At 31.7% G+C, this 23,692-nt stretch overlaps 1 protein-coding gene across 1 annotated transcript in view; it reads left to right on the forward strand.

Annotated features, from left to right (window-relative positions):
• Window positions 1-23,692, forward strand: part of LOC134697792 (uncharacterized) — a 64,273-nt gene that overhangs the window by 12,057 nt on the left and 28,524 nt on the right. Inside the window, exons 8-27 of the mRNA XM_063560078.1 lie at window positions 338-402; window positions 2,128-2,327; window positions 3,644-3,708; window positions 4,037-4,322; window positions 4,829-4,930; window positions 5,215-5,375; window positions 5,673-5,735; window positions 6,931-7,684; window positions 8,445-8,551; window positions 9,364-9,487; window positions 11,093-11,290; window positions 13,808-13,973; window positions 17,741-17,915; window positions 18,611-18,757; window positions 19,243-19,332; window positions 20,079-20,188; window positions 20,914-21,001; window positions 21,438-21,584; window positions 22,439-22,618; window positions 22,976-23,074. Coding sequence (XP_063416148.1) covers window positions 338-402; window positions 2,128-2,327; window positions 3,644-3,708; window positions 4,037-4,322; window positions 4,829-4,930; window positions 5,215-5,375; window positions 5,673-5,735; window positions 6,931-7,684; window positions 8,445-8,551; window positions 9,364-9,487; window positions 11,093-11,290; window positions 13,808-13,973; window positions 17,741-17,915; window positions 18,611-18,757; window positions 19,243-19,332; window positions 20,079-20,188; window positions 20,914-21,001; window positions 21,438-21,584; window positions 22,439-22,618; window positions 22,976-23,074 — 3,327 coding nt within the window. The remainder of the gene's footprint in view (window positions 1-337; window positions 403-2,127; window positions 2,328-3,643; window positions 3,709-4,036; window positions 4,323-4,828; window positions 4,931-5,214; window positions 5,376-5,672; window positions 5,736-6,930; window positions 7,685-8,444; window positions 8,552-9,363; window positions 9,488-11,092; window positions 11,291-13,807; window positions 13,974-17,740; window positions 17,916-18,610; window positions 18,758-19,242; window positions 19,333-20,078; window positions 20,189-20,913; window positions 21,002-21,437; window positions 21,585-22,438; window positions 22,619-22,975; window positions 23,075-23,692) is intronic.

Here is a 23,692-nt window from a genome sequence, read left to right on the forward strand (position 1 = left end):
AACCTTAACCACACAACGTAATTAAAACGTTTCACTAATTTTACAGAGTTATCTCCCTGTAGTGTTAGGTACCACCTTAATGCAAATAATTTGTTGATGATTCTGATTATGTCTCCCATTATAATGTTGTATTTATGACAATGAGTTCAGATATAAAAAAGGGTTAGTTATCTTGTAACCTGGTAACATTTGTATTATAGTTGCAATTTCTTTTATATCCATATAAGATGCTATTTTTTTGGGGGGGGGGGGGATTTACTTTTGATATTTTGTTCTTTTAGTAGGATTTGTATATGTTGTGTTGATAAAATCACAAATCTTGCTTTGTGCATTTCAGTCCTACATGTACCCACCAATATTGAAGAGAGGTTTGAAAGTTATTACTTGTGCTAAAGATGAGGGGTATGTATATATGATAACATGATATAGTGTGGATTCATTTATTTTTGGGTACCAATTTTTGTGGATAAGGGAAAAATTGTATGTTCATGGATATTTAATTTCTTGGTTTTGCCAAATTTCTGCATACAAGCCTAAAGAAAATGTCTCATTTGTTGAACATTTAATTTTGTGGTTTACCTGTGCCCACGAAATCCACAAAAATTGGTATCCAACAGTAGTGCAAATCAAACACACTTGGATACCTGTCTCAAACCTAATTTTGATTAAGCTGTCAACACTTCTAAACCAGACTTGCTCCAACACCTTGTATACTGGCATAAATGCATTTATCGGTAATTCATATATAACATATATAGTTTCCCTTTGATCTTACTGCCTAATATTTTTGAGTATCAAAGTATTGGTTGTATCACTGAAAATATTAGGCAATACATTGTGTGACGTCATAATTACCGATAAACAGAATAAAAGGTAGTTTCGTTTTTTGATACTGACTATATCATGTGGAATATTTAACCTCGCCCTAACGGGCTCTTCTAGATATTCCACATGATACTACCTATTATTCTATATAGGTCTAGCTGTACAAACTGAAACCCTGACTACACTGTAAACCTGCTTACTCAGACTGGGTTTAAAAGATATTTATACCAACATCGTATAAACTGAAATCCTGATTGAATCAGATTTAATCTAAATTGTCTAAATATCCACATAAATTAGATATAAGAAGATGATGTATGAGTGCCAATGAGACAACTCTCCATCCAAGTCACAATTTGTAAAAAGTAAAGTACGGCCTTCAACACAGAGCCATAACTCGTACCAAACAGCAAGCTACAAAGGGCCAAAAAATTAATAATTTAAAACAATTCAAGCTGGAAAACGAACAGTCTATAAGATATTAATGTATGAACCTAGCTGGTAAAAACTGAAACCCTGACTACCTGAAACCTGTCTAATTCAGACATGCTCCAAAGTTTATTTATACCAACATCAGTATACTGTGGATTCGTTTATTTTTGTGGGTACCGATTTTCATGGTTTGAGTAAAACTTGCATATTGGTGGATATTTAATTTTGTGGTTTTGGTAAAGTCTGCGTACATTCCTTCAGAAAATTTGCAATTTGTTGAATATCTATATTCGTGGTTCCGCCGAACCCACAAAATCCATGAAAATTGGAATCCAACGAATATTAATGAATCCACAGTATATTACCCACATGTCTAAACCAGACAGGTTTCACTGTATAATATATTTTACTGGAGGGGATTTAGCATATTTTTATTTAGAAGTCAAAAGTGCATTGTTTATTTTTCTGAAATGAGTAGTTTATAGTCTCTCACAACCAGTTTTACAGTCAGGTTATCAAAATAAGAAAAAAAGTACAAATTGAACTGCATAGGGTATAGAAAATTAGTAAATACCTAAATGAATTTGGATGTGGTGATTATGTGTAGTGCATCACTGTTTGTATTATTGCCCTCCATTTGACCTGCCCGAAAAGACCTGGTTTCACACCCCACATGTTGTTTTTTGTTGTTTTCAAAAAAACTTAGACCACATGTTGTTTTTTTGTTTAAAAGATCTGAAACCACATGTTGTTTTTGTGTTTTCAAACATCTGAGACCACATGTTGTTTTTGTGTTTAAAGATCTGAACCCACATGTTGTTTTTGTGTTTTCAAAGATCTGAAACCCTATGTTTTTATTTTATTTCAAAGATCTGAGACCATGAGATATGAAGAGAAAGTTATAAGTAGAGTACAAGAGGATGGAACAATTGAATATCTGTCGAGTAAAGATGAGGATGAGGACAGTATGGGACAATCTGAATGTACACTTCTTACAGACCAAGCTTATAAAGACTTACAGAATCTTAGAAGGGAGAAAAAGGAGGCTGGGGATATAGCTATGTATTCTGGTAAGATGTTAAAGTATCTTGATTTTATGGTTTTTCTTTTTGGAAGTTGCTGAAACAGTAAACATTCATTCGGCAGCATTAATTTCTAGATCAAAATATCTCTTGTTATAAACTATAGCAGTAATTTAAGTATTCATCCATATTTGCTTTTATTTCATCTGGCTTTGGTTGTCAGATAATCTTTTTCAATAATGTGAAAGTACTTTTATTTGTGGGGTACCAATTTTCCTGGTTTTTGTGGATCACTTTATCCACGAATTTAAGTGTCCAACGAAACAAAACAACCATTGTCCAAATCAAGACATGGAAAGATCCCCATCCGTAGGTTTGACTACTGATATGATCTAGAGAATATATTGAATAACACCAAATCTGAGAATACTTTAATTACAGTCACATAACTACAGCATGCAAGATTATACCCATTTAATCTTTAATAACCTAAATGTACAACTTTTGATCTTTTAATTCTCATAAAAAATATTTTTGACCGATAATAGTCAGATTTCCGGTATTGATATGATAGTATGATAAAGTGTTCATTTTATATCCTCATAGTTTTCGTACATATGGGTAATAATAATTTCATGCTGGGCTTGATTTTGATTAGAATTACCTATTTGACAATCCAAAATACGTTTAAAGCATTTGTTTATGTTACTGTTTTCTTAAGGTGACATGTTTATGGCCTAATTAACACCTTTGATGGTTTTTAATCTGTTGATCACTTTACCATGGGTTAATAAGTGTTATCACTATGAATTACACAGTCTATGTTTACTTTGAAATTTCCTTCAATCAACACTATTTTAAACATTCGTTCCTACAATTTTTCAATTTTTTTTTTTAGAAAAATAAAATCCACGAATTAAAAAACCCACGAACATGTAAATATTGCTCAAACCACAAAAATTGATACCCACGAATTAAAGTAATTTCACAGAAATCATGTACTTTTATACTACTGGAAATTGGAACCAAGCTTTACAACTAAAAAGTGCTAGAAATAGAACATGTGGGTAAATTGCAAATTTTGTCTTTTTATTTTCTTGTAAACCATGGTAGAATGAAAGTTTGACTTGGAAGGAAATGTTACAATGCTGTATAATTTGTACATGATGAAGTCATTAAAATTGATGTTTTTTTTCAACAGAAAAGATGAGTCACAACTCTTAAAAATTTAATAATGATAAACAAAGAATAACTTTAAAGGTTATTTGTTGAAAGAGTTATCTCTCTTATATCAGCTCTCCTCTTTCCTCCCATTATTAATCACCTTAATTACCACAAAGTTGACTGTATTCTATGTTTTATAGGAACTAAAGAACAACACCGTTTAGAGAAGACCTTTGTTCCGGCACCACCTTTCTTGATTACTAAGGTATTACAATAATAATACTATTTTTGTAGCACATTAATAAGTTTTATTCTAAAAAACGAAAAGGTAAAAAGATATTTTTACATAACTCAAATTATAAAATTTTGAAGACAAACAGGTTTTGGTGCCAGTGTCCAAAGTTCATTTAAACCTCCCTGAAAGACACATTAGCAAATTCGTCCATGTGGTTGGAAATAACATATGACACCAGCAATTATATAATTGTTCAATGAATTATGTGAAAGGCCACTTTTGAAATCTCGCATATGGTTCACAGTAATTATTATACAACAAATGAATTAATTGATTAAGAGTATTTATACTATTTTAGGGAAGTAGTTCTGCCTTAGACCTGGCTGACAATGAATGGAAAATCAAGGCTATATTTGCACACAGTTCTTGTTGTCAGGTGATTACACGTCCGTCTGTTCAGGAACAAATCATTACATTACATTCTAGACATTTACAAGAGTGGTCAAGTATTAGAAGTACTAACTTTGAGATGCCTTTTTCTCTTGTGTACCTTCCTTCTGGCTTGGATGATGTGACCTTGAGATATCCTGTTGCCATGACAATGTTTGATGATGTTAATGTTCACAGACTTTGTTATATGCATGGTAAGTTTAGTAAAGTAGAAAAAATACTTTTTTATTTATGTGAAAAAAGTCACTGAGCTTAAACAAGGCATTATCAATGTTTTACATTTGTCATTTCAAGGCCTTTTAAAGCTGACTATGCAGTATGGGCTTTGCTCATTGGCAATTATACCACATCTTCTTTTTTATAATTATCAAACTTATAAGATATAGACCTGCTATTAAGGCATACAACAGTGGAGGTAATGGTGTCCTGACCATCAATGCTATATGTCATAAAAGACAAAAACAGGAATAAGAAAATTCTCCACAGTATAGTGAGTCGCTATCAGCAACTTATAAGGTAACCATTGACTTGAGCATTGAAATAACTTCACTCTGATTATCATGTAGAAAATATGCTTATTTTATACAGCCATGGTTGAATATTGACCCTTTTTTAAAAAAATACATAATGACTATGAAAATACGACTTTGTCCAATATATATGCAAATGATATTAAAATATTTGAATATTTGCCTTACAGAAGACAATGAACTAGGAATTAACAACATCCATCCTACAGTTGCTTATCCTAAAGTCAAGATAGAGTATAGTAATGATAACTTACAGTCTGTCTATGTACATGGTAAGTGAAAGTGATCAAAAAATATAAAGCCCTATTTATGTATACTAGTATGGCCAGAAATAATCACTCATTATAAAGCCCTGTTTATGTACATGGTAAGCAGAAGTTATCACCCATTATAAAGCCCTGTCCATGTATATGTTAAGTAGAATTAATCTCCCAATATAAATGCCTGTTTATGTACATGGTAACAATATAAATAGCATGAACCCATACTTACTAAGTAGTAAGCACTTGACTGGTTCTAGGTGTAACATATTTACTGCATAGAGTTATCATTGTAGATGGTACCAGAACAAATCTTTACCACTTAAATCAACCAAAGCAGACCTCTATACATTTTATGGACTTGCCGGGTTTTCCTTTGAAGAAGGATATCCCTGTAGAATACAGTTATGGCAATCTATACCAGGCATGGAATTATATTGCACTTCTGACACACAAGGTATCAGCTAAGCTACTGTTAATTTACAAAACTAATGCAATGCTTTTATTGTTGCTAAAAGTTCTTATGGATAGATTCCTCAAAACTTTAAACTAAAATTTTTGATAGCAGTATTTATTTGCAACATTTCTTAAATTGAATAATGAATTTTGCATTGTTGTCCGATGTTAAAAATGGCAATGACAAATATACTTATTGGTAAATTGTTATGAATTTTATCAATCCTATACTTGAATGAATAGTTCACATGTGCAATTCTCCTTTCATATTGCAATTCTCCTTTCATATTGTTTACAGTTGCAAATTCCACCTCAGATGAAGATGCTAAAAGAAAACAAGGGAAAATGGAGTAAGCAGCAAGTATGTCATTTAATTTATTTCATCAGAAAAAGTATAGTTTTAGGAGCTTTTTCTATATACAGTGTATAACCTGTGTTATCAGACACCCTGGGGGACCATTAAATTAAGGAATAAAAAAAGCCAAGAAAATATAGGGGTCAATGTGCTTGTTTTCGAGATATTAGCCATTGAAATTTTGTCAGGGAAAATGTACTCTCTTGATTTTTCATAGCTTTATCATTGACCAGTAAAAGTTCTCAAATACTTATAAAAAAAGCCAAAAAAATATAGGGGTCAATGTGCTTGTTTTCGAGATATTAGCCATTGAAATTTTGTCAGGGAAAATGTACTCTCTTGATTTTTCATAGCTTTATCATTGACCAGTAAAAGTTCTCAAATACTTATGAAAAATAAATAAAATTTTATTAGACTTTTACAAATGACTTATAATTATACATGTAAAAGATTTATAAAAAGAAAGATGGGGGTTCATGAGGATTTTTTTAAGGCATTCAAATAGATAAAACCAGAGGATTCCGAAAATCTGACAAAAAGTCCAAAACATGATGAGCAGACATCCTTAAGGCAGAATGTTGGAATACTCAGGTGTCCGATTAGGCAGGTTACACTGTAAATAGATATTCATATGATAAACATGTTTAAAATGGATATTGATACTAAAGTAAATCTTCAGGTGCAATCTGAAGAAAGGGGATTAATTCAATACTCATTGTGCTAAATGTCAAGTGGAACCTGCCAAACATAGGTCACTTATAGGGTTTGGTAAACAAAATATAAATTCATGAGACAGCATCTAAACAACACAAATAACTAAACAATATCAATCTTTAACAAAAACCAGTGTTTATTTGTCAAGCAAATAATTGCCCTGAATCTTTAACAAGTTTAACAGAGCCTATGAAATATGCCATCAACACCAAATTCTTCATATGATTTGTATCTGTGGGTACCAATATGCATGGGTTTAGTGGTCATATGTTAACAACAAATTTGATTATTTTTATGAAATTCTTATTTCTTAAGGCTAATACACATAATGTGTCAAGGTCACAAACTAAGGTATCCTCTAAAATATGATTCCTGAAAAAGATTTGCAGTGATTATATTAGTCAATCAATTGAAATAAAAAAAAACCATTAAGGAATAGTTAAAAAGAAAATGTTTTTGCAATAACTTAGAAAATGTAAAATTTCAGATAGAGACCTTACTGTACCAGTTATTACAACCTTATGCCTCATTATGTGGTTTGTTTGCCACCCAGCATGGTGGCCCCTCTTCCCAGGGTGCACCAGGTGATCTCCTTGACTGGATTGACGATCTTGTTGTTGACGATGTCCCAATGAAACAAGTTAGATCAGGAATGACAGCTGAGGAACCATTATTTATGGAATACGGCCATATTCTAGCATGTAGAGCCCATGCATACAGTCGTGGCGATTATGTACCAATACCAGACTACTCTCTTGAATCGGCATATTATGAACCATATCAACAATTTGCAGAAACTTTAACAGTTCAAAGTCAGCCTTTCAATACATTACCTAGTAACCTCTGGACAACATTTAAAAATTTACGCGTAATGTCAATCGTAAATGTTGACTTGTATGACACACATATATTACCAAGTGGAATATCAAAGTGTTGCAATTTAGAAGTTCTCATTCTTGCCAATTTAAAGGGCATCACTGACCTACCAAAAGACATCATCAGTGGCCCAGTAATGACAACATTTTTCATACACAACTGCCCCATAAGAAAGCTGGAATTTGATTGGCCAGTCAAGAACAAATTGATCAATTTGACCTTGAAAGGACTATTGATAGAAGATATTCCTGCTAACATTGGAAGATTGAAAGATCTAGAAGAATTGTGCTTAGATTACAATCCAATTGCTAGCTTGCCAAAAGAAATAGAGAATTTGACAAAACTAAGATTTTTAAGTGTAAAAGGTAAATTAGATTATTTTTAATTTTTCAGCTAGGAACCAATGAAATGTAGTGAAATTTTATCTACAGTTTAGAATGGTGTTTTTCTTGTATCCTCCATATATTTGTTTTCATGTTTATTTAGGAAAAATTGAGATTATACTTCTAACTATTTGCGGAACAGTGAATTTTGTGCCTTAAATTGAAAATCTGAATGTTTATGCCCTGGTTTGCCTTTTGTTTCCCATGCAGATGTATGTATTTTATCCTATTTTCTAATGAAATCAAACAGTTATGAAAAACTATTTTAATCTTGAATAACATCTACATTTGCATGATATAGTTTTTGAAGATGACAAATTCTATTACCTTCTTTCCAGAGTTATGGGCCTTGATTTATTTTAACTTATTTCCAAGAACTGTTTGCTGCATTATAAGCTAATAATTAGGAACAAATTTTCCTCTGCCAAAATGTACAGAGCGATTATACACAATCTTCAAATTAATGTGTTTCCCTTGGAAAATTTCATAAAGCAAATATCTTCACCTCTCAATGTCCTATTAACCTTTTTTCCTCAAATGAACAAAGGTCAACCAGAGCAGTTCATTCGAAAAACTCAAATTGGAAAGTTGTCTACAGTATTTTTCAACTATTCCAATCTTCAATCTACCTTTTCAATGTCACAAGTAAAGAAAAAGATTAAAAAAACTCCTTGATCTCACTGTGTTTAGTATAAATAAACCATGTTTGCATTAAAATCTTAAAGAATTAGTTATATTTTAGGAATACCATGGATTGCTTCTGATGGAAAATTTGAACAAATGCCAAAACAAGTCTACACCATGTGGCACACTGAAAATCCATATGTAAAAAACAACATTGGAGAGGACGTAAGTAATTTTTATTTAAAAAAAAAATTAATGAATATTTCAAAGATATATTATAAGAAGATGTGGTTTGAGTGTTAATGAGACAACTATCCTCTAAGTCACAATTTGTAAAAGTAAATAGTTATTTGTCAAAATACAGTCTTCAATGCGGAGCCTTGGCTCAGATTGAACAGCAAGCTTTAAAGTGCCCAAAAATGACCAGTGCAAAACCATTCAAACAGGGAAACCAAGGGTCTAGTCTCTATTAAGAATTAGGAAAAGATAAAAAAAACCGACAACCATTGAACATCTGTTTTTAGCATTTTTAGAATCATCATGGTGATACTTGGGAAAAGTGTCAGTTTTTTTTCCAACTTTAAAGACCATGAGGGAAATATATATCCATTATTTATTTGCCGATTGTTGACCCTTAGGGAGTTATTGCCCTTTATAGTAAATTTTTAACAATTTTCATTAATTTGGTAATTTTTGGATCTATGAATACTTTACATGGCCCGATATGGTACACAAGGATATATGTATGAATTTCATACAATGAAATTTAATGTTAAACAGTTATTTACTGGGCTTCTAGATCTGTGCATGGATAGATCTAAACTTCTATACACTTACTGTCTAATACAAGGCATAATTTTGGGGTCCTTTGTAGCTTGTTGTTCCATGTGAGCCAAGGCTCTGTGTTGAAGGCCATACCTTGACCTATAATGGTTTACTTTTATAAACTGTTATTTGGATTGAGAGTTTGTCACATTGGCACTCATACCACATCTTCCTATATCTAATAACTATTTATATATGTATATCTATTTTAGGAAGTGGACCGACTGTTCATTGAATGTGATGTTAATAATAACGACATTTTAGAGAAGTCAGAGCTAGCGAGACTTAATTTGCAAATTATGAACAAGATTCCAAGATTAGGATGTCAGTCAATAGGTAAAGTCTAATAACATTCTACATTTTATATATGTTGAAGGTATTTAAGGTGGTACCCAACACCTTGACTAAAATTTATTTGGCTCGTTTAATTTTCATAACATTTTCACAAAATATTTACTGTGACCCTTTGACAAAAATGTAAGAATTTTTTGAACCAACCAATTTGTCAGAAAAATTACACTGGTTATGTAGTAGTTTGACAAACACTTATTTTGATCATTGAGAAGCTTGATATTCCCTTAACAACACATTGTAATTAAAACGTTTAGCTGACTTTACAGAGTTATCTCCCTGTAGTGTTAGGTACCACCTTAAAATACCACTCTTTTAAAAGCCTACATTTATTTTAAGATTTAATCATTTTGCTCTTTGGTGATGACTATTTTGTCCATAAAAAAGTCCCCCAGTTACAAGAATAATTATCAATTCAAACCTTAATGTGATAGATAATGGAATGAGAAAGGTGCATGAATTTATAAATCTTTAGTCTAAATATGGAAAATATAACAGAAAATTACTTACATTTTAAGGGAAATGGTTACATACTTCAAAAACATCTGGTATTTCCTAATATGGTCACACAGACTACACGAAATAATGGATGGGTCTGGTAAAATATTGTTTAATTCCGGTCCGAATGTCCTATGGGTTTTTTTCATTGATTTTTTCTAACATTTTAGCAAAATTGCCAAACGATCTCAAATTCATTTTCATCTTTATTATTCATCACAGCGATGTTTATTATGTTCAACCGGTAGCATTATGCTGAAAATCGCCAACCAGAAATGTGTAAATCTGGGTAAAAACATATCTGACTGTCAAAAACAACAATGGCTGCCATCATTGGCGCAACCGGAAATGTAAATAAAAAGGTTAAAACCGGATCCGATTCTGGAAACGGATAAGGATAATTCCGGGTTTGCCGATAAAATTCAATAAATGCATAAAAATCCAAGCAGATCAAAATATTCAGCTATGAAATATAAACACTAGAATTGTAAACCAAAGATATATGAAAAAACAGGAAATAATGTTTTATACAGAAACTCTAAATTATGTTTAGTTCACAAACATTGTCAAAATCCAATAAAATGGGACATTACTCTTCACTGAAATGCATTCAAGCAATTGTGCACAACTTTCATAACAAAGTATCCTCTTGTTACATCAATTTCTTTTTGTGCATTTTGGGGAGGAGTAAGGGCACAACAAAGTCATATGTTTGTTGTTTTTTCCGGATAATATACAATTAGATGTAAGACAAAATTTGGTCTGGTAAAATTTCATTCGGTCGGGTAAAACTAGGATGCTTACCAAACCGAATGTCCTGTAAAAATTAAATTCATTCGTGTAGTCTGGTCACACTGTCTAATCATTCTAATTGAAAATCTGATAATTTCTGGTAATTTTTCCAACTTTTCTGATTGATTTTTTTTACATTTTAGACCAACATTGTGTTTGTAAAGGTTTAGAATTGCCTCAGTAATCCATTGTATTGTTTTCAATGTACTTAACAGAAGATGAGACACTCAGGTTGATTAGCAATATTACTTTATGTGCAGTGCAGTTTAAATTTTTTCTCTTTGTTGACATTTATTTCAGGTGACACAGAATATGGTGGCATCCCAGCTGGAGTTTTTAAGTTTACATTGTTACAAACTTTAGACCTGTCATACACTGCTGTAACCCAGCTTCCTATGATGACCAGAGAAATCCTCACTCTACAGACCATCAATCTAGAACATTGCCCTCTGTTAGAGAGTTTAGATGGCGATGTTGGTCTCTTGCCAAACCTCAGAAGTAAGTATAGACAAAGATATCCATCAATCTAGAACATTGCCCTCTGTTAGAGAGTTTAGATGGCGATGTTGGTCTCTTGCCAAACCTCAGAAGTAAGTATAGACAAAGATATCCATCAATCTAGAACATTGCCCTCTGTTAGAGAGTTTAGATGGCGATGTTGGTCTCTTGCCAAACCTCAGAAGTAAGTATAGACAAAGATATCCATCAATCTAGAACATTGCCCTCTGTTAGAGAGTTTAGATGGCGATGTTGGTCTCTTGCCAAACCTCAGAAGTAAGTACCAGTATAGACAAAGATATCCATAAATCTTGAACATTGCCCTCTGTTAGAGAGTTTAGATGGCAATGTAGGTCTCTTGCCAAACCTCAGAAGTAAGTACCGGTATAGACAAAGATATCCATCAATCTAGAACATTGTTCTCTGCTAGAGAGTTTAGATGGCGATGTAGGTCTCTTACCAAACCTCAGAAGTAAGTATAGACAAAAAAGGTATATTGGACGGATGAATTATACATAATACTTCAAAGTCAGAAATTATTTTTCATACACATTTTTAGCTCACCTGGCCTGAAGGGCCAAGTGAGCTTTTCTCATCACTTGGCGTTCAGCGTCCGGCATCGTTAACTTTTACAAAAATCTTCTCCGCTGAAACTACAAGGCCAAATTAAACCAAACTCGGCTAAAATCATCATTGGGGTATCTAGTTTAAAAAATGTGTGGGGTGACCCGCCAAACCAACCAAGATGGCCGCCATGGCAAGAAATAGAACATAGGGGTAAAACGCAGTTTTTGGCTTATTACTCAAAAACCAAAGCATTTAGAGCAAATCTGACTTGGGGGTAAAATTGTTTATTAGGTCAAGATCTATCTGCCCTGAAATTTTCAGATGAATCGGACAATCGGTTGTTGGGTTGCTGCCCCTGAATTCTTAATTTTAGGGAAATTTTGCTGTTTTTGGTTATTATCTTGAATATTATTATAGATAGAGATAAACTGTAAACAGCAATAATGTTCAGCAAAGTAAGATTTACAAATAAGTCAACATGACCAAAATGGTCAGTTGACCCCTTTAGGAGTTATTGCCCTTTAAAGTCAATCCATAAATTTCAATTATCTTTTACAAAAATCTTCTCCTCTGAAACTGCAGGACCAAATTAATCCAAACTTGGCCACAATTATCTCTTGGGAACCCAGTGTCTAGCATATTTTTGCTGTAAATCGCAGGCTCAACAACAATGAGGAAAAAAATCAATAAAAATATACCTCTTGTTACTATTTTATGATTGTAAGAAAATCTAAGTCCATTTTTAAAGTAAATTACAGAAAAAATGGAGTAATCTTTTTACAAACTTTGGTACAAACCCAGGATAGTTTAAGAAAGTTATTAAAATTCTAAAAACTTTAACAACAGAGTGAATGTTCTGTTTCCCCGCAGAAAAAACTAAGTCCATTTATAGTAATATACGGAAAAATGAAATTTTATTTTTACAAAATTTAATCCTGGATACTATCTTATGATCATAAACAAGCTTCTGTCAAAGTTTGGTAGAAATCCAGTTAAGTTTAAGAAAGTTATTAAAATTTCAAAAACTTTAACCACAGAGTGAATATTTGTTGACGCCGCCGACGACGTAATGTAGGATCGCTTAGTCTCACTTTTTCGACAGGCTCGACAAAAATGTGTGACGTGACCCGCCAAACCAACCAAGATGGCCGCCATGGCTAATAATAGAACAAAGGGGTAAAATGCAGTTTTTGGCTTATAACTCAAAAACCAAAGCATTTAGAGCAAATCTGAAATGGGGTAAAATTGTTTATCTGGTCAAGATCTATCTGCTCTGAAATTTTCAGATGAATCGGACAACCCGTTGTTTGGTTGCTGCCCCTGAATTCGTAATTCTAAGGAAATTTTGCTGTTTTTGATTATTATCTTGAATATTATTATAGATAGAGATAAACTGTAAACAGCAATAATGTTCAGCAAAGTAAGATTTACAAAGAAGTCAACATGACCAAAATGGTCAATTGTCCCCCTAAGGAGTTATTCTCCTTTATAGTAAATTTTTAACAATTTTGTTTTTACCGGTAACATTTTCCACAGAAACTCCTGGGCCAAGTTCATTATAGATAGTGATAATTTTAAGCAGCAAGAATAATCAGTAAAGTAAGATGTACAAACATATCATCATCACTAAAACACATTTTAGTCATGAATCCATCTGCTTCCTTTGTTTAATATTCACATAGACCAAGGTGAGCGACACAGGCTCTTTAGAGCCGCTAGTTTTTTAAGGAAGATCAAGACAGGATCATTTATATTAAAAATAAAATGTAACAAGCCGGTTTGGACATAGACATCCTTAAAGATTTCTTATTCTTTAAGTTCAGGAAAATAAACCCACAATAAATATATTAAAAAATGAACAAATAACTGAAATTTGCTTAAAAATAGACTATAAGGTTATTTTAAACTTTTGATAAAGTAATTTTGTATATACATGTACATGTATTTCAGGTTTAAATCTAAACAGCTGTGCAGCGTTAGAAACACCACCACGAGATATAGTAAATAGAGGGTTCGATTCTGTTCAATCCTTCTTACAGAAGATGGCTGGAGGTTTTACTGAGTGCCTACGAACAAAACTGATGTTTATTGGATTAGGTCAAGCTGGAAAAACTACGTAAGTTGATTTTGTATTAAAAAAAAATGCAGGTTAGCCAAAAATAATGTAAACCAACTTATTTTTCATGAATTTCGCGAATATAAAAAATATGCGAATATAAATCGTTGCGAATATTTAAAATTTGGATCTCTCCTTATTAAACTACACCAAATAAATAAGAATATCGCGAAATTAAATAGCCGCGAAGTTAACAAGAATAAGTAAAACGCGAAATAAAGTATCTGCGAAATTAAGTTGGTTTACAGTAGTTGCCAAAATAAACATTTTTGGAAGTAGCTCAATTGATAATCAATTTTTTTTGATAATTTGAATTGTTAGTATGCTTATGAAGGTGCAGACTTTTTCTGGAAAATCTTTGAAATAGATGAAAACATTGTAAACAAAACACATCAAAGAATTTTTACATTTTTGTAAAGGTACTTTTTTTTATGTTGAACTTATAGGAGAAATAGAGGTAATATTGAAATAAAAAAAGAACTAAGTCATAGAAACCGCTTAAATTTTACAATTATTTAGGTTTATACAGCTTATTCGAAACAATAATAAAAAAAAATTGTAAGGGTTCTGCGGAACCCAGTGTCTCGCCTACTATTGCTGAAAATCACAGGCTCAACAAAAAAGAGGAAAAATATCAATAAAAATTTTCCTCTTGATACTATCTTTTGATTGTAAGAAGCTTCTGTCCAAATTTGGTAAAAATCCAGGAGAGTTTATGAATCTAATAAATGTTTAAAAACTTTAACTGCAGACTGTATGTAATGTTAACTGGAAGAAAAACTAAGTTCATTTATAAGTTAAATACAGATACACGTACAAAATATAAACAGAATTTCCTTCTAAATACAAGCTTTTGATTATAAACAAGCTTCTGTCTAAGTTTGGAACAAATTAAAAGTAGTATAAGAAAGTTATACATTTTTTTAAGAATATAACCACAGAGTGAATGTAATGTTTCCCTGCAGAAAAACTAAGTTCATTTATAAATAAAATACGGAAAAAAAGAAATTTTATTTTTACAAAATTTACTTCTGGATACTATCTTATGATAATAAACAAGCTTCTGTCCACGTTTGGAAGTAATCCAGTATAGTTTAAGAAAGTAATTAAAATTTCAAAAACTTTAATCACAGAGTGAATGTAATGTTTACCCCACAGAAAAACTAAGTCCATTTATAAGTAAGATACGGAAAAAATGGAATTTTATTTTTACAAAATTTACTTCTAGATACTATCTTATGATCATAAAAAAGCTTCTGTCCACGTTTGGAAGTAATCCAGTATAGTTTAAGAAAGTTATTAAAATTTAAAAAACTTTAACCACAGAGTGAATATTTGTGGACGACACCGACAATAGAATGTAGGATCGCTTAGTCTCGCTTTTTCGACAAAAGTCGAAGGCTTGACAATTATAGGGGACCTATGATTTAATTTCAATGTCAAAAAAAGGCATTTTTGCACCAATGGGAGATAATTTGGAGCTTTTTCAATGTTATAAACATTTTAAAAGTCATCTGGGGCTCAACCAAATCGAATTCTTTTGGTTGATTTTTATACGACCGCAAAATTTGAAAAATTTTTCTTCGTATATTGCTATCACGTTGGCGTCGTCGTCGTCGTCGTCCGAATACTTTTAGTTTTCGCACTCTAACTTTAGTAAAAGTGAATAGAAATCTATGAAATTTTAACACAAGGTTTATGACCACAAAAGGAAGGTTGGTATTGATTTTGGGAGTTTTGGTCCCAACATTTTAGGAATAAGGGGCCAAAAAGGGCCCAAATAAGCATTTTCTTGGTTTTCGCACTATAACTTTAGTTTAAGTTAATAGAAATCTATGAAATTTTAACACAAGGTTTATGACCACAAAAGAAAGGTTGGGATTGATTTTGGGAGTTTTGGTTTCAACAGTTTAGGAATTAGGGGCCAAAAAAGGGCCCTAATAAGCATTATTCTTGGCTTTTCGCACAATAACTTTAGTTTAAGTAAATAGAAATCAATGAAATTTAAACACAATGTTTATGACCACAAAAGGAAGGTTGGTATTGATTTTGGGAGTTTAGGTCCCAACAGTTTAGGAAAAAGGGGCCAAAAAGGGACCCAAATAGACATTTTTCTTGGTTTTTGCACCATAACGTTAGTATAAGTAAATAGAAATCTATGACATTTAAACACAAGGTTTATGACCATAAAAGGAAGGTTTGTATTGATTTTGGGAGTTTTGGTCCCAACAGTTTAGGAACAAGGGGCCCAAAGGGTCCAAAATTAAACTTTGTTTGATTTCATCAAAATTGAATAATTGGGGTTCTTTGATATGCTGAATCTAACTGTGGAAGTAGATTCTTAACTTTTGGTCCCGTTTTCAAATTGGTCTACATTAAGGTCCAAAGGGTCCAAAATTAAACTTAGTTTGATTTTGACAAAAAATGAATCGGTTGGGTTCTTTGATATGCTGAATCTAAAAATGTACTTAGATTCTTGATTATTGGACCAGTTTTCAAGTTGGTCCAAATCGGGGTCCAAAATTAAACTTTGTTTGATTTCATCAAAAATTGAATAAATGGGGTTCTTTGATATGCCAAATCTAACTGTGTATGTAGATTCTTCATTTTTGGTCCTGTTTTCAAATTGGTCTACATTAAAGTCCAAAGGGTCCAAAATTAAACTTAGTTTGATTTTAACAAAAATTGAAATCTTGGGGTTCTTTGATATGCTGAATCCAAACATGTACTTAGATTTTTAATTATGGGCCCAGTTTTCAAGTTGGTCTAAATCAGGATCTAAAATTATTATATTAAGTATTGTGCAATAGCAAGTCTTTTCAATTGCACAGTATTGCACAATGGCAAGAAATATCTAAGTGCACAATATTGTACAATAGCAAGATTTTTTTTTTAATTGGAGTTATCTTTCTTTGTCCAGAATCAACTTTAATCTTTGTTATATTCAATATACATGTATATTCACTTTTTATTACCAACTGATAAATTAAAATAATCTTTACCATTCAGTGATAACAAGCAGTTTTTTTACATCTTAATATTTTATGATGTATTTAAATGAGTAGTTATTGTTGCAAACTCCATTAGAAATTTTAATTGAGATTAGTTTTGGAATAAGGGAGAGGGGGATGTGATTAAAAAAATTGGGTTCAATTTTTCTCATTTGAAATTTCATAAATAAAAAGAAAATTTCTTCAAACATTTTTTTGAGAGGATTAATATTCAACAGCATAGTGAATTGCTCTAAGAGAAAACAAAAATTTATAGTTCATTAGAACACATTCATTCGGTGTCAGAAACCTATGCTGTGTCAACTATTTAATCACAATCCAAATTTAGAGCTGAATCCAGCTTGAATGTTGTGTCCATACTTGCCCCAACCGTTCAGGGTTCAACCTCTGCGGTCGTATAAAGCTACGCCCTGCGGAGCATCTGGTTGTATCTTATCATAAATTAATAACTAATAGTGTAATAAATAAAATTTGTAATGAAAAAACAAATGTTTATTTTTTTGCTGAAATTTTTGTACCCACTAGCGCCCTTAAGTTTATGTGATATCTGTAGTAATATCTTGATCTTAAAGGCTTTGAACATAAACTAAAAACGTTTTTAATCAAACAGTTGTGATATTTCATTGTGTGCACTCTTTGTGTTTTATTTAGCTGTAATAACCATGATTGCGGAAATTTTCAATTCATAACTCTCCCAAAATAAAAATAAATCATCATTTCTTTATTTTTAACAAAAATGAAATTTTCTGTTTAAAGTTTACTTAGGGCCTTACAAGCTACAAACAAAAAATACACTGGAAGTATTCCTAAATTAACTGATGGAATTGTCATCAAAGACTGGATGGTACCTATTGATGAGGAAGGCAATAAAAGCATACGATTTAGTTGTTGGGACTTTGCAGGACAGACAGTATACTACAATACACATCAGGTAAGAATAAACAATTATGAAAGAACATTTCCAAGACATTTCAAAAATCAAACATTTTATTACATTTGATAAAAAGATCTTTGTCTGGTTTCCAGATGATAAATGAAATTCATTGGAATCATCTTTTTCTCTAAATTTTATATGCCAGTTTACACAGCTGTTCATATTGCTTGTGGTACTGTGGTTTCTACACAACTGTCTGGTTATATAAATTTTCAGTCCCAACAACTGCAGATGACAGATGCATAAATTCAGTACTTGATGTCTTCATTTCTACATGCATGCTTTCGATTGTTTATTTTGCTTTTCCATTGGTTAGTAAGCTACATTTATAACTCTGAAACAAAAGGAAAATTTGAAAACCAAATTTTTAATTTTTGTAGATAATTTTTTCAATTGATCTTAATTTTTTTCTAGATTAAACCAGTTGAGTGTACTGTGGATTCATTTATTTTCGTCGGTATTAACTTTCCTGGATTAGGCAAAAATTTACATGTTCGTGGATATTTAATTTTGTGGTTTTGCCAATATTTGCATAAAAGGCAACAGGAAATTTGTCATTCGTTGAACTTTTTTAATATACCGATCAAATACACAAAAATTGGTATCCAATAAATATTAATGAATTCACAGAACGTTCAAGTTGGAATTGGACAGTCATTCACACTCCATGTTTTATATTTCCTGTATTTTAGTTTTTCCTGTCTAAACAAGCTGTTTACATGTTACTTTGGAACATGAGGATGGGATTTGAACATTCGGGACTGGACTTCTGGCTTAGCTCAGTAGTCTGTCATTGTCCTGATTCACCAGTTATTGTTGTTGGAACCCAGTTAGATCAGGTAAATTGTGTGAATTAAAAGTAATTTCTATTTGATCACTTTGTTAATTAGGGAATAATTAATTAAGTTGGTACCCAACACCTTCACTAAAATTAATTTGGCTCGTTTAAATTTCATAAAATTTTGACAAAGTATTTACTTTGACCCATTGACAAAAAGGTATAATATTTAAAAAATTTGAACCAACTGTTTTATCAGAAAAATTACACTTGTTATATAGCAGTTTGACAAACACTAATTTTCATCATTGAGAAGCTTACTATTCCCTTATCAACACAATGTAATTAAAATGTTTAGCTGATTTTACAGAGTTATCTCCCTGTAGTGTTAGGTACCACCTTAATTGAAGCATTTGAACATAGAAAATTTTCATCAAGTGACTGAAAACCCACACAAATGCCAAATAAAAAATGGCCATGGGCAACAACAAATGAATTGTTTTCAACAAAAGAAATGGTAAAGGGCAACTTTTTTTATATCTGCAGATTCCAATGCCAGACATTAGAGAAGATGAATTGAGGAAGAAATATCCACAAATCAGGAAATTCTGTTATGTCAGTTCAACACAGGGCACTGTAAGTTAAAGTATATGTTAATAGAAATACCCTCAGATCAAAATAATCGGTTCTTCTTTGAACACTGCAAATTTAATTGATCAATACTGGAAATAAACATTTCAGAAAAGCAAATAGATTGAAACATAATTGGGGGAAAGAAATAGGGCTCTCCACGGTTAGTTCGGCCATATTGGATAGGGGGCAGATTTTCATAATGGAGATAAAAAAAAGTGTGGAAAATACGGGAACACATCATTTATACAGAGCAGTTGCTTAGAAACATGCATAGGATTTCCCACACTTTCATACTATTTCCACCTCTTTCATGAAAATCTGCCCCTTATTCAATATGGCCGAACTAACCATGAAGAGCCCTATTATAGAAGTACCCAAAAATCTAGGCATTCTTTTATATGGTTCCATACAAGGCAATGAAGATAAAATCGTTGATAAGTGTTTAATATAAAGATGTCCAAAAAGCAAATATATTCAAGAACTAATCTAAACAACAAAAATGATTTGTAAAGAATTAGCTGTGGAACCGTAGCTTTTTAGTCCTTTCAAATTGTCACAACATATAATAAGGACCTGAGACCTATGTTTAAAAGCTAAGAAAAAATCTGAACTAAATATGTCCCAGTTATTTTTACCGAAGTCCCACACACATATTTATATATATAATATTTGCAGTAATCATTGAAAACGATCCAATTCAAGAAGCTAGTTTCATTTCCCTCTACCTATATACTGAGTTTATATTGTAGAATATAGCAGAATTACAACAATCACTTGTAGATGTCACAATGAATTATTGTCCACAAATGAAAATGAAAATTCCACTATTATGGCTCAAACTTGAAGAAAGTATAGTCACGTAAGCTAGTTAACTATCAAATATACTTATTATTATTTCATTAATCATACTTCTATGGTTATAAATGCTTCATATATAGATATTTATCAAATGTGTCATCTCATTTAAATAAGAAAATCTGGTATGATTGCCAATGAGATAACTCTCCACAAAAGACCATATGACACAGAAACCAACAACTGTATGTTACTCCACAGCTTTCTACAATGAGCAAAGCCCATACCACATAGTCAGCTATAAAAGGCCCAGAAATCTCAAATGTAAAAACTATTCAAATGAGAAAACTAACGCCCTTATCAGTATACAAAAAATATCAATGAAATATGTAACACAAACACAGCAACAAATGACAACCACTGAACTACTGTCTACTATTAACATTTGTGTCCTATGCAAGCAAAACAGACCAAATAACTTTTTTTTGAAGCTTTAGAAAGAAGGTGATTGAATTTGCCTAACAAATCCAGATTTACTGTTAGCGCTATCATTTATACAAGCTCAAAAGTCTACAAATCTAAGACTGTTGAAATTAAAAAAAAAAAAATTTAAAAGTATATAATGAATCATATGTATTATCTTTAAATATGAGATTTCTGCATGATAGGTTTGTTTGTGATTCACATATATAGTTGCTTATCTCATTTGATATTAATGTTTCTCATATAGTTGTAGTAACTGTGTGCTATTAGTTTTCCTTAAAATGACTAAGAAATTTATATTTACAGTGCCAGAAACAAACACAAAATTAACATTATAGATTGGGAAAAGATTCAAGAATTTTCACAGGAAAATGGTATCAACGATGAGAAAGATGTAAGATAAATTCGATTTGTAACTTAACATTTTATAAATGAATCAATTCAACTGTTAAAAAATGTTATGGAAGAAAATCCTGAAACTGTTCAATAGTTGTATAGGATGTACATAAAATCTATTGAAAACTTTCTCGAAAATATCTTTGAAAACTGCTTTCAAATCCAATACCTATTTTTTCTTGAAATTGATGTCTTGTTGCCAGATGCAATTATTTTATGCTGATTCAATTATTTTACTTCATGAATATTTGTACACCAGTAAAACAACTAAAAAATGTGAAGTTCTCATTACTAACTTCAAAATCTTAAGTAAATATAGTTGATAATTGCAATAAAAATGATATTAAAAGAATTCAAATATGAAATACTTAAAAATTTTCCTTCACTTCCATAATAGGTTTAAATTAAAACGATTTTGGATTTCCATTTTCCAGATCAAGCTAGCTGTACAGTTTTTAGACGACCTTGGTATTGTCCAGTACTTTGACACAGAGGTTCTCAATGACAAAGTTGTTATTAATCCTCAATGGATTGTAGATGTGATGGCCAAAGTTGTCTCTGTAAATGAAACATCTATCAGGGTAAGGTCAAAAGGTCATTGATAATGTTTAAATGTCTTCTGAAAACACAGTATATATACTAAGCAAGTCAATCAAATTATTGCTTTGAGTCACAATAATTACACAACATACCAAACTTAAGATGTAATGTAGATTTCATTTTTTGCTTGATATATTGATTGAGAGGAGCAATATTTATTTTATTTTTAAGGAGAAATTTACATTTTTTTTCTCATTGTTGAAGTCCTAACAGTGACTTATAATTGCTTTCATCCATGCCATTTAAACTCTCGGATAGTTGTCTCATGGACAATCATACCTCATCATTCTAAAAAAAAATTAAAAGTGAGTCAATTCTTTATAAGGAGCTAAAATTTTGACACTCAAAGGAAAAAGATGAAACTTTGTATAAGTAAGTAAGTCAATTTTATTTAGAGTCGGCATATATATACATAATAACAGACAAAACATGAGCTCTAGTGAGCTCTTTAACCGACTATTACATAAAAAAATCATGCAGCATCATGCAAATACTACCAAATAAAAATGAAAAAAACATGCAATATAATGAAAGCAGATCTATTTGATTTGTGAGCCTCCAGAGTCAAAGTATATTGGATAGGGACAGATGGTTTACCCCTGCAACAGTACTAGTGAACCAACTTGTTCCTGTCAAAGGGTTGTAACACGAGTCTTTATGATGCAGAGAGCAATGCCCTTTTCCTGGACAGTAAATGTTCACCCCTATGTTAAAGTTTATTGCCAGATAGGTGACGTCAAGGTGGTTGTATTTATTAACCCTGCAGTCAACTCTTGGGGTTGTTTACTATTAATAAAGATCAATTCATAGATTGCAATGTCCTTTCTCTTTTCAGGAAACAAAAGGAAGACTCTACCACAAGAATATACCACAGATATGGAAGGATTATGACTCCAGTCTTTATAAGTGGATGTTGAGACTAACAGAGGCATTTGATCTGACTTTCCCAATCTCTGAGGAGGGAGAGAAAATTAACATTGTTCCCTGTCTCTTACCAGAAAAGGAACCAGTTGATGTAAGAAATAGAGTAAAAACAACTAATTATTCATTTAGTTTATGAAATTTAAGATACAAATATTTTTAGATAGAATATTCTAGACGAAAAGAGGGTATTAGTGTGTAGATTAGTAATCAGCCTTGTATAGTTCACACTTGTACGTTGTCCGTACCACATTCTCCCCACAAGAGTTATGTAAAAAAAAATTGGTCAAAAACATTTCTTGAAACTCAGATGATATCAAATTGTATGTGATAGTTTGCAGTATTTTCCTGGAAAAACTGTTTTGCATCATTAAGAAGAAGTTGAAAATGCTTGTAATATTAATTGAGTAAAAAAAGTCAAATTACAGAGTTTCATCTATTGTTTTTATAGTTACCATGGCCATATCTTACAGAAGAAGAAGGAATAAGAGAAAGCAAGATAGAGTACAAGTTTACTTATTTGCCTACTGGACTCTTCAATAGAGCACAGGTATAGTTACAAAAGCACTATTTATTATATGAAATAACCCTAATCACTTAACAATACATGTAAAGTCGGGTGCTCATTTTTGCCACATCTTTTCATGTTTTCTACAGTTTATGTTCAGGTCTAAATGTTTTTGAAGTATACTGATATTTCTATATGAAGATAACTTCAAATTCAAAATATTCTTCAGCTTGAAAACGTGTTTGTTTGAATATTATCCTCTGAAAAGTTACATCAAAGGGTGTTTGAAATTTCCCGATTTTTTGTCAATGGGTGGCACATATTCGCCGTTTTTACACATCTATTTAAAACCAAATAACCGCAGCTTTAAACAACATTGATCAAATCAATTTCATTACAGATGAATGGCAGACATTTCAAAGGTGTTAAGAACTGAACTTTAGGCCATTCAGTCAGAGAATTACTTAGAAATACTTCTTTGAATTGGTGTATCTTCTTCAGGAATTTGGCAGAAAATCGTTGTCCGTTTTTCGGTCCGTTTTTGAAGAAGCCGCAATTTTGTCTAAGTTTTAGAAAATAATCATATTTAGTATATAATATCATTTACCGGTATATGTCTCCCATTTCAGCCATCCTTTGAAGTTTTTACACCTCAAAATC

This window comes from Mytilus trossulus, chromosome 14 (assembly GCF_036588685.1).
Source record: "Mytilus trossulus isolate FHL-02 chromosome 14, PNRI_Mtr1.1.1.hap1, whole genome shotgun sequence".
In the NCBI taxonomy this organism is placed as follows: Eukaryota; Metazoa; Mollusca; class Bivalvia; order Mytilida; family Mytilidae; genus Mytilus; species Mytilus trossulus.